Genomic DNA, 12097 nt, shown 5'->3' with positions numbered 1-12097 from the left:
ATGAAACACGGAGCTAAAATGAAAACTGACTGTCACGATACACACCGAGCGAACTAAATAAACACGTACAGGAGGTCCAACCAGACGGGCGCTACTCGCTCGGTGCCGGATTACAGAATGTGCCGAACCGAAGAAAGCTTGAATAAAGGTAGTTAATTGGGAAGAACAGGTCTACATGTTTGGCCACCACAGCGGATTATATACATACGTTTAGCGTGGTCGAGCGTGAGGAATGCCCGAGGAAGAAAGGGTAGCCGAGAGTGGGTATCCCGCGAAGACGGAAGCTGGCCGCGTTTCCGGTTGTCTCGGACGGCGATAATATCCGCCGCGCCGCCGCGTTCTGCGGCGGGGAGAGTGCTCCAGTTGCCGCCCGTTATGAAGCAACGGTCGCCATCGGGGGGGTGGAGCATGTGGGGTTCTCTAGCCCGATGCGAGCGACGACACAGCTCCGGTTACTAGCCTGGACAGCTAGCAGAGGTTGGATAGGTCTGCACCGGGCCACGGGTTCACTGGGTGATTGAGGGGTCCCAGTGAGATGTGGGGGAACGGGGTAGGCGCCAGCAATGCTGGTAACGTCTAAGAGCTTAGGACGCAGCCAATTGTCTCTGGTTAGCTGAGTGAGGCGGGGGATGAAGCGAAGGTGTTGTCTAAGCTGGGATGTGTAGCCTCAGCCCCTGGACATAGCCGGATCTCTAACACCTCTCCTGTTTCGCGTATACGGCGTGTTCGTATCCACGCCCGTGGGGGCACCAGGCCGGCAGGACCTAACTGCTAAGAGGGCTGGGTTAACAAATAAAAGGTGAGCAGTCCCTCAGACAGTCATGGAGTATGTAGTATCTTTAGCTTTTCAATCATAAATACTTTTGCAGTAAGGCTCGGTTTCATACGCAATGTAGATTTTTTTCCCTTTTTTCCCTTTCATTAATTTTATTTGAGAGCTATTTCTGAAATTACAACTATATACCTTCCTTGCATTGGTTGTTCTGCCACATATATTTTCAACACATATGTATTCACTTGTAAAATATTTTGTTTCATATAAAAACTTGTGAATCATCAGCAGATTTTTAATATTTTTCTTTAAATTTGAATGATTGTAATTTTATCATGGTATATTTCACATTTTAATGACAGTTCATACAATGTTTCGTTGGTTACAATGTGACCTGTTTAACGGTAACACAACCCTTCATATAATACTAAACTGCGCATTAAATTAATAGTTCTACTCGGCCGTATTCGGCGTTGCTGACGTATGTAAACTGAAGCAATATATGCAGCTCGTGTCACCTGCGCTGGCACAAGCTTATTTAGTAAACGTCGTGTAATAGTGAATTACTTTTCTCTCTTCCGCTTGTATTGTTTTGTAATGCATATAGTTCAGGATGTAAATCATATGAGTTTTCTGTTTGTGGGATTTGCTTGATATCTGTTGTATCAACCAGTGCCGAATACGTTATAATAAATTCGTAAGATACACAAACGTTTAGTAAATATACAGTTATGTCTTGTGTTTTGAAGGAAAAAACTAATGTAGTGGTGTAATTTTATATAAATGTTTCGAGGAAACCAAATTATGCTACAGGTATAATGTATGTACAGGCATACTAATGTAGTTGTTATTACAAATACTAACGTGTTAAATTACAAATTTGATATATAGATGAAACTAAAAAGTGTTAAATTAATCAGTGTCGTATTTTTGTCAGTACACTGTACTTGTATGTACACACATACGTTGTTTTAAAATTGTAAAATATTTGTCAAGAGTTAAGTTACAAGTACGGTGCAACTGCAAAAAATACAATGTATTTTGCAATTTATGTCAAAGCTCCATTTGATTTACATTAGGTTACGAAGGTGGTATTCCCATTACTTCATTATTTAGGTATTAGTACGCACAATTGTAAGGAGATTACGACGCTAGTCCGTCAAACGTAAGTTAATGGAGTCGATACTCCGCTTATTCACGTAGATTGTTTAGAAGAGTTAACGTGAACAGTTGAATGTGATAAAATTAAAATTAACTCTAAAGTAGATATGTAAATATTTCTGGAAATGGTGCAAATGAAGAAGTTAAATGTTAATGTAAATTTACTCAACTAAGCGGTAAAATTAACTGACAGTTGTGGTAATTATATACCAAGATCTTTGACATTTACCAGATCTTTTAGCAATATTACTTTTACACTGTTGATAGTACTTTACTTGAGCACGAGAGTAAAAAAATGCACCAACACGCTTAGATGTAAAACCACACCAACTTTGGTGGAGACTGGTGCCACATGTTGTGTAAAATTAAACTTTTTTTTTCCTACAGTAAAGTTAAAATTAAATTTAACCTGTGGCATTTCACGCTCGGCTGAGCAGGCAGCATCCTTGAAGACTGGAGACAGAAACCTGCCTCTGAAGGGAAGCGGGGCAGACTGGCAGATGACCCTGATACAGTAACCTCAGGCGGTTCGGCGTGCCGTGCTAACCTGCTGCAAATGGTAGCCTGCCCACCCCCTCGTCAACAACCGCTCGTCAGCCAAGGACGCGAGCTTACGTCGTGCTCCTCCACAAACTATCTCTTCATAAGGAAAAATTAACAACGCAACACGATTTTTCATTGCGCTTGATGCTTGTTGGATTGTTTCCGTTCACTTGATACTATCTGGTTATGACTAGGACCAGCTGAGAGTTATACTTCAGGTGCGTTTCTACTGTCATCACACCGATCACAACTCGGTGCAGAAACAAACACGTTCTGAATGTCCGATGAAATAAGGCTACGTATTTTACTACCAAGACCACCGGAGCAGTCTTTAGTCCTTTTAGCAGACCGTTTGCTTATCCTATATAGGCCAGTTTTAGTTTTGTCACATTTCGCGATTTCTTCATTAAAATACCTACTGCGGCGATTAACAAAATTTGTGGGACTGCTGATTACAATTTAAAAACAAACGCGGGTGTATTTTTTTTTACGTAGGTTAAGTTCGGCAGTTTTATTGATAAATCGTGCACCAGTAATGACAAACACCAGTGAAGAAGGCAATAATTGTGCCGTTACCATCAACACGTGTTTTGGAACCACGTGATGGTCGATCTGCTGTACGACGTGGGTCTGCGAAAGTGTACTAAGTTTCCTGACGACCTCGCTCCCCTTTCAGTTCTTCGCGACGCCCAGCAAGGCGGCGGGGCAGCGTGTCCACACATCTGCAATACAGTCTCCCGACTTTTCCTGACCAAAAAAATTAAAATTTCGTTGGTTAATGCAGTTAAATAATTTACCCTATTAGCGATTTTCCTAAAGAAATACCACACCACATCCATGGCTTGCCTTGAATTACATAGCAAAAATTAAAACTCAGCACCTTGCAAACGCAATTTAATAGTTTGTTTGTGCAGTAAAACAACATCCCTAAAGGAATATATATATATATATATATATATATATATATATATATATATATATATATATTCCACGTCTGCGTGGTGGCAGACTGGTCAAATCACCAGCACTAAGGAATGTCTTTGACTATTCCAGGATATCATGGGAATTCCCTGCTAACGCATTCCGCCCGTGCTCCATCTGAACAATTTCACGACTCATCCGTTAGTGGTTAGTGTCGTGTTCGTAGTTGGAAATCTTTATTCACGATACGGGTTTCTGTGTAGTTGGCCCTTTGTATGAAGGCCGCGGCAGGATGTGTGTGGGTTTCCCGGCGGGGAGGAAACTACACCTCGGACAGGTGCACCGTGCCATCTTTTCATTTAACGTGTATTTGTTTGTTTTCCGTGGTGCTCGGAGTGTCGTTGTCGGGTTCCTCTCTCGAGGAGTGGCTAGTTGTGCAGTGCGGGCCGGGTCGTTACCATAACGCCGAAATACCACAACGCCGAACGTACAATAACGCCGAATGTCAAAATTGACCACAACGCCGAATTACCACAACGCCGAAAAATGATTTGGGGGGAAGGGGGGCCATAGGAGCAAAATGAAAAACATTGAATTTGTGTGCTAACCTTACCTAACGTAACCTTTGTGGCAGTCCTGCAATGACATTTTTCGGCGTTGTGGTACACAGCAGTTTTTTAGCTGTCGGCGTTGTGGTCAATTTTGACATTCGGCGTTATGGTATTCGGCGTTATTGTACGTTCGGCGTTGTGGTGCGTCCCCGTGCGGGCCGTGCTTCGCGCAGTCGCGCTGCCGTCGGCTGGCGCCATGGCGGTCTCCTCCACGGACCGCCGCGCCGGGCTTGAGACACAGCCGCGTGCGGTTTCCGGCGGTGCCGCACACACGGCGCGGTTGTGTAACTACTTCATGATTGTTAGGCGCATTTTTTCCTTTTATTTTGGTCATGTAGTTAGTTCCATGCTAACAGAAAAGACAGACAGCCCAACGAAACTATACATGTTGAACACGTGATTTAATACAGCTATATTTTTCTAGTTCTTCTTCCAGTGGTAATGTTAGATCGAATTCCAAACGGATAAAGGGCTCGGTTTACATTGATTGTTTTGTTTGCAGATGTGCGAATTGTTAGACGTGAAAATGTTTTAGCAATGATGATGCACCCATTTACTTTTAATATTGGGATTGTAATCTGGCTTATTAACCGTAAGATACTCCAGGGACTGCAAGTGTCTTTTTTATGAATTAATAATTAAATAATTAAAGTAGTTAGTAATTTTTTCTGGCCTACATGGCGTGGTTGGTTGAAGCGCGAGCTAATTTTCGCGCGGTATTTTTCGGGTTCGAACCCTGTGTAAGACTTTTTTTAAATGAAATATAAGTTAACTTTATAATTCACCCCCGATAATATTATCGGCATTAAAGCGTGGGCGTTCGTAAATCAAATAAAAAAGTGAGGTATTTTTACTTCACTTATCGAGTGTCTTAAGTATATTTTATATATATATATATATATATATATATATATATATATATATATATATATATATATATATATAACTTCACCGTTGACGCCATTTGTGTGGATGTAACAGCGTATTAATTTAATTGATACCGTTAGTGTTAATGTGAAATGTAAATAAACTACGTCTTAAGCTACGGCCACACAGGGCGCTATGCTCGATATGTTCACTATGTTGGAGACGTTGCCAGGTGTTTGTTTCTCGGCTATTTTTCTAAAACATTGTTGACTTCGTGCATGCTCAGATAAACAAAAACATCTGTTTTCGCGCAGAATTGTGCTGTACTTCTGTGTTTGCTTAAATTGGTATCATGTCGACGGAAAATTTGATTGAAGTACGATAAATCCATGTTTATAGAAGGCTAAATATTCAGGATAATGCCTAGGATTTGATGACAAGGGAATGCTATCAAACTGAGTTGTATTTAGTCTTTAGTCTGAACTAATTCAGATATTTGTATTCGTCCTCACGCAACTGCTTCATCAAATGATGAAAGTCTCACAATTATTATTTATTTTTTTAGATTAACTTCATGAACTTATTTCTTATTACGTTCTGTTCATTTACTGTGGGAACCAACATAATATTATCATCGTCGGAATCATCACTCGAATCCCACGGCATGCGTCTCTCCGACATCGCGAACTAGATTACCCTGCGTGGTCTCGGCTTTAGTTTTGTGAACCAATGTTTTATTCTCAGAAATTAATTGCATTAAACATTAGATGTTCGTAAATAAAATCAAACGTTAGATATTTGTGTTTAAACTTTTGGCATTTAAGGGCCCCGCCTATCCGGGCACACATGTTGTGAAGGGCTTCAGAAGAAACCACGCGATTTGAAAACTGCTCGAAATATCCGAGTGGTGTCTGTTTACGAAAAGCATTTAAGAATTAACTGAGAGCGGATGAGTATTATCGATATTTTTTTTAACAGCATTTTTAGACGAGTGAAACTGGCTTAAAATATTACTATTTAGGAATGACAAAACAAGTGCCGTTTCTTAAAAGCACTCTAGGGACTCGTATATTCCTTTATATTCATTGATATGTCACTTAATGTCTTAGTTTCTACTCATATCTCATAGTTGCCTCATGTACGACAAGCTTTGCGCTTAGAGGCGATACCGAACTAGAAGCACCAGCGAGCGTCGCACTTGTCGTCTCACCTCACTAACATTAATACATCCCTGACTATGAGGTCCCTTTAATGCTTTGTACATAACCGTGTGACATAACACCCTGTCAAAGTTAGAAGTGATACCTTGACAATGGATTATACAAAAAATGCAAAATTATTAAAATGAAAATTGTTTTTACTTCTGAAAGGATTCGTCTTGTTTCATGTGATTACTATATTTTTAACACTTTTAAACCATTATATTTTTCGAGTAGCTTAACTTCCACGGCAAAATTTTTGCATCCTTAGCTGTCAAATTTACATTTAAACAGTTTTGTGTTTAAAGGCGATTTCTTCCAGAACAAATTAATGTTAGTTTACTTAGCTGACGAAATCCTTACAATTTTGAAATAAACTTAATACATCGTGACTTGAAAAGTTTTTTTTTTTGTATTTCATTTAACTCCCTTATTGGTACGTCACGAAATAAAGTGTTCCAAATTTAATTCTATAGCAAATTATACCAAAAGAATGCTATATATAGTGATTAATTTAGTGAAAGGTAAGGAAGGCACTCGAAAAAGTCTAAAATTTTAACATGTTTAACGAAAAATAAACTAATGACTTGAGACAGGATACACCTTTTAAGAGGATAGGAAAATGTCGCATCGTGCATGAATGACTAGCATGATCGTCTATCCGGGGGGGGGGGGGGGGAAATTAAGAATTAAGATGCGTTTCACTGAGGGGGGCCGCTTGCGATCGCAAAATCGTGACCATGAAACGGGCTTGAAAAACGTAAACATAATTTTATGGAAAACTTTCTGTATATTTTAAAGTTTTCTGCTTTTGCCATGCATATGGACAGTGTACAACATGCAAGCACCCTATCCGGAGAAGACTGTGTCAGTTGAAACACTCGCGCTGCTCCTTCCCCCCCTCCCTCGAATTTATGTGGCCACCCCCCCCCCCCCCCCCTGAGAATCCTACAGATTTGCGCCCCTGATGACGAGAATATAAAAAAACATTTATAGAATACAAACGACTTGACAGAATTCGATGGAGTTTGTTTTGTCGCCTATTTTCATTACGGAGACCTGAATGTATAAAAATAGTCAATACTGTGTATAGTTAAAAAAAAATTCAAACTGTTTTTCATCAAATAAGGGCTTGAAACAAAAAAATATCAAATATGAAAAAAAATACCTCTATGGTAACCAAATCTTAAAACGAAAAATATATTACAATTGTAAGCTAATTGTAACTTATTTAAAGATTATATAATGCAATTGTTAAATTAAATCATCATTGACGATTGTTTTTATGTACTTGTCATTCATGCACGATGCAATCTTGCGTATTATTTAAACCTTTTAAGGCACAGAAATAGTTCCGAAGACGTGGTCTCAACCCAAAAAAAGCTTCGAAGCAAAGTAAAAACTCCGACCACAAAAGCCTGCGATGAAGATATTTATTTAGTTATGAAATAATTATTTGAGGGGCTGCAAAAGCATTTCCGTTGCGGGAGCCGGCCCGTTGATCGCTCGGAGCACACAGCAGCGCCGCCAGGTGTACTCACCCACAAGCATCGCCAGCAACAGTCGCACAGTCCTCGCCATATCGTACCGCCTGCACTTGCTACCGACACCGAACTGGCCGGCCTCCAGCCCAGCTGCCCGGCTTCTCTCTACCTCCTCCCCCCCCCCCCTTTCTAGCCGGCCGCGTGAAAGTGCGGGATCCCAACCCTCTCTCTCCCCCTCCCATCCTCCCTGCGTTACCGGTATCAGCGAAGAAGCATCGGAATCCGGGGAGCCAGGGTGTGCGTGCGAAGCGTGTGTCGCCCAGGCATGCGCACGGGGGACCTGCGAATTTTGGTGCTCAGTAATTATGAGGCAGGATGGAAATGTCGCCGCACGAAATGTTAGCGTCGCTACAAAATACGATTGCGGGAAATAGAGTTTATTTCCAGATATTAATACATCACAGATGTCAAGACTACCTTCTGCCTCAATTTGAATAGAAAGGTACACATGTGTATTCAAACATACTGATGTAATTGACATATGTTTTGATGGTGAATACTGTATCACTGTACCTATGAGTTTTTCTCTCTTTATTTTATGCATCTGATGTTTTTAGGTGAACATTTTGATACCGGGAACCACGTAAGTTATTGCTGCCAAATGTCGCTCTTATAGCGACGGAAAAGAAACCTTTGTTAAGGGCTCTTATACTGGTACGAACGCAGACAGGACTGCGACACACGCCAGGTTCGCAGCTGGCTGGCGGCCCTCTACGGCCACTGACGTCACGCGCTGTCCACTGACGTAAGGCATGCCACGCGTGCCTGCCCGGATTACAAGAATCGTCGCTACCCTGTCCCCCCGTACCGCCCTTCTTCATCGGTGTTATCTATCGCTGAGTGGCCTTGGGAATTCTGCGGGCCGCAGCGTGGAGTGGCGCGAATGAACACCGGCCTTTCAGGACTATTTGGGCGCCGGGTCGGCCAGGGATGACGCGACTCGCCACTGCCGCTCTCGTCAGTTCTGGAAAGACGACCCACTAGTATAAAAGGGATACGCCGGCCTCCGTGGGAGTTCCGAGAGTTCGGAGAGTTCCGCGAGTGAAGGTAAGTGCGACATCGGTGAAGAGGGTGAGAGACCTTCTCGAGAGTGGCGCACGTGGAGCGATGGGATCGAGAGAGTGCGGCGACTGAGTGGTGCGAGACTGTGTATGTGTGTGTGTGAACAGGCGAGAGTTAAGGGCGAACCTCTGTTGAGCCTAGCTCCAGTAAGGTGTGTGAACTGCGGAACTTGACATACATTGAGTGACTTGCGAATAAACATTTTTAATTGCCAGTGATTGGTGATCGGACATTATTTACGTACAATTATTCATTAGTAATGTAAATATTAGTAATTAATAAAAACTGTAATAACACTTAATTGGGCTATCCCTTACGAACACAGTTCTTCCCACATTATAAATCGAAACATACTTATTAAACTTTGTCGTATAAAAAGATACTATTTGGTTGTATGCACAGTGCTTAGCATTGCTGTTCTTCCAAAGAGGATTTTTTTGAAACTCATTACAATTTTATCGTATTGGCAGACCTTGGACATCCATGTGCTGGATGAGCCTAAAGTCTCAAATTTATCACGGCCGAAATGGGATCATTAACGAAAGTTCACTTAAACTGGACAGGAAAAAAAATCCTGTCAGTGTGATACTTCTGGGTGTGTTTTTGGTGAAATTTACATCGCACGGATACCCTCCAACTTCTTGAAAATTCGTCCGGGTGGCCTTTTAGTGATTAAGCTAATTTATTTTATAAAATTCACCCGCAATGCAACTGACCATTGCTGGGTTACGATCTTCGTTATGAACTCCTAAAACCGTACTTATTGCAGCTATTACCGCGTGTATTCTGAAGAATTTGGCTCTTGGCGGCTTGTGTTGGAAATATTTTGTTGTGTAGTTTTATACACGCTTGAACGATGGTAACAAGTAGTATATAATAGGGGCGACTGGCACATGGCGCTGGCGCGTGGATTGTGATTGTCGGTCCGCCATATTGGATTGTGACGTCACGGCGGCCATCTCGGAGGAGTGTAACGGGACACAGCGTAACGGGACAAGTTTGACCTTGACCTTCGACCCTCAAAATTCGCCAAAATTGGGCAAAAAATGCCCAAAATTCCTTAAAATTCGCCAAAATTTACATATCTGTGAAAAAAAATTCCGCCAAAAAATCTCAAAAAATTCCACAATTCAAAAATCAGGATTTCGAAAATCCTCAAAAGTCGTTTTGCCCTAGAAAAAACCCAAATTCCTAAAAGCGGCTTAAAACTCCTAAGAGCTAGCCGCTCTAAGCCGCCGAGGTCATGACCTTGAAAACTAGGATGCCATGGCAGCCATATTGGATGATGACGTCACCGTTGCAATTTTGGTTACGGCCGCCATCTTTAACTTTTTTATTTATTATCCGATTTAAATGAATTTTTTTTAAAAAATAAAAAAAATTAAATAATAAAATTTTAATAAATTATTTATAAAAAATATACATTAACGACACGGAGCTCGGAGTCCTCGGTTCGAACCCGACGAGTGCAAAAAAAATTAAAAATGGCGACAGGCTCCTTCCTCAATGGTGGATGCAGGCAGACTGACTCCCACCACTTTTTTTCAAAGCATATATACCATCAGGTAGTATGACGTCATGTCCGCCATCTTGAAATTTGGACGCCATCTTGAAAATCTTTATTTATTATCCGATTTTAATGAAAAAAATTCTAAAATTCATCAAAAAATTAACGTATTTGAATTCTGTTTGATTATATCGATGTACGTCCTTGGTTCGATTCCCGGAGAGTAAACAGTCGATCCTTCCTCCATGAAAGCTACCTAGACTGATCTACCACCACCAGTACCAAGGTATATATCATCAACTGGTATGACATCATGTCCGCCATCTTGTCTTCATCCACTGGAGACAACCATCTTGTTTTCGTCTGCTAGAGTGTGCCGATAACATGCAGTATATTTATCTGCTCACCATTCTTTTGTCCTCAACTGTTGACACTGAACATTGACCTTGACATTGAACAATGACCTTGGCCTTTGACCATGACCTTGAAATTTGACCTTGTCCTTGAAATTTGACCTTGTCCTTGAAATTTGACCTTGACCTTGAAATTTGACTTTGACCTTGAAATTTGACCTTGACCTTGAAATTTGACTTTGTCCTTGAAATTTGACTTTGTCCTTGTCGACCATCATGGATCCGACATTTTATGTTCAGTACATGCTACCAGGAGCTACCACCTGCTGGAGTACGCCATATTGTGTGTGTACTTGTATTATAGAGTACATTTCCATCTGGATAATTTTATTCTAACCCGCTACAGTGCAGTAATCATTTATTATGGAGGTGCCCCCCGCCATCTTGAAATTCGGCCGCCATCTTGAACTCATGTAATAATGTAGCTAGAAAAGCAGGAAAAAATCCAAAATTCATTAAATAAATTAGTAATCCATATAATGATTGATTGGATCGACTAAGGTCCTTGGTTCGATCCCTGACCGATACAAAACAACTTCAATTTAAAAAAATACTAAAAAAAGTGTTAGGTTTGAGAAAATAAAAACACCGCAAGTTCTTTTTAAAAAATTTTATTACATAAATTCAATACACTACTACAAGTACAAAAAAAACACTGACAAATTACCAAAGCCTTTTGGATTCCTCGATTCAAACAGTCTTCTTATTGTACGGACTAAGCCTTTTACATGACTTTAAATGTCTATCCGATCCGTTCATCACCACAGCCAGAGACGGACTGAAGTTCATAGTACTTATATAGTCTCATTAGCCGGTACAACAAATGAGTCAAATCAATAACCATGTTCATTATACTTCTCGGAGCATTTTTTATAATGACGATGTAAGCTATCGAGACGTGAAATTAGTTTATTGCACTTATTGCACTGAAATTGTATTCTTTGAACATTATTAGAACAACCGCTTCTTTCATGTCTGCGAGCATTTGAGGTGATAGTAAATGATGCACCACAGTATTTGCACTGATGCAAAGTACGCTCTTCATTAATTGAAGTATTCAATGCTGATGAAACGTCAGCTGATGGTGGAACAGCACATATCGAAGTCTCCCCCAGTGTTGTCAGAGGCGTTGCCAACGGGATCTGCTCCAACATCGTCGGCGCCGACGTCACGGTTCCCGTAGTCGATGGTACATCCTCCATCGAGTACGACGTTAAAGTCGGTAAAGATGCCATCGAAGTCTCAAGAACAGGCAATTACACGACTTATGCACCAGAATAAACAAACTAGGTGATCCGTACACCGTCGAAGGCAGTAACAAACTGAGCGTCCTGCTGTCTAGGACTCGTTTATATACATTAACCGGTTTGAATAATACGCTAGTCAAATCAAGAACAATTTACTAAAATACTAGAGTCAAAACAACATTAAAAAAATAGAAGCACCATCAACAAAAAAAGGAAGCACATTAAGAAGCACCTTCAAAAAAGGAAAAAC

The 12097-nt window shown here is 40.9% G+C and overlaps 2 protein-coding genes across 3 annotated transcripts in view; one reads left to right on the top strand and one right to left on the bottom strand.

The window, feature by feature from the left end:
• Positions 1 to 7685, bottom strand: part of LOC134542977 (uncharacterized) — a 38292-nt gene extending 30607 nt beyond the window's left edge. Inside the window, exon 1 of the mRNA XM_063387615.1 lies at positions 7616 to 7685. Coding sequence (XP_063243685.1) covers positions 7616 to 7655 — 40 coding nt within the window. The 5' untranslated portion in view covers positions 7656 to 7685. The remainder of the gene's footprint in view (positions 1 to 7615) is intronic.
• LOC134542975 (RING finger protein 17) overlaps positions 1 to 12097 on the top strand; it is a 233541-nt gene that overhangs the window by 59200 nt on the left and 162244 nt on the right. The window lies entirely within an intron of this gene.

This window comes from Bacillus rossius, assembly GCF_032445375.1.
Source record: "Bacillus rossius redtenbacheri isolate Brsri chromosome 9 unlocalized genomic scaffold, Brsri_v3 Brsri_v3_scf9_2, whole genome shotgun sequence".
Taxonomy (NCBI): domain Eukaryota; kingdom Metazoa; phylum Arthropoda; class Insecta; order Phasmatodea; family Bacillidae; genus Bacillus; species Bacillus rossius.
Note: the sequence above shows the minus strand (reverse complement) of the source record. Positions and strands in the feature narration are given on the sequence as shown.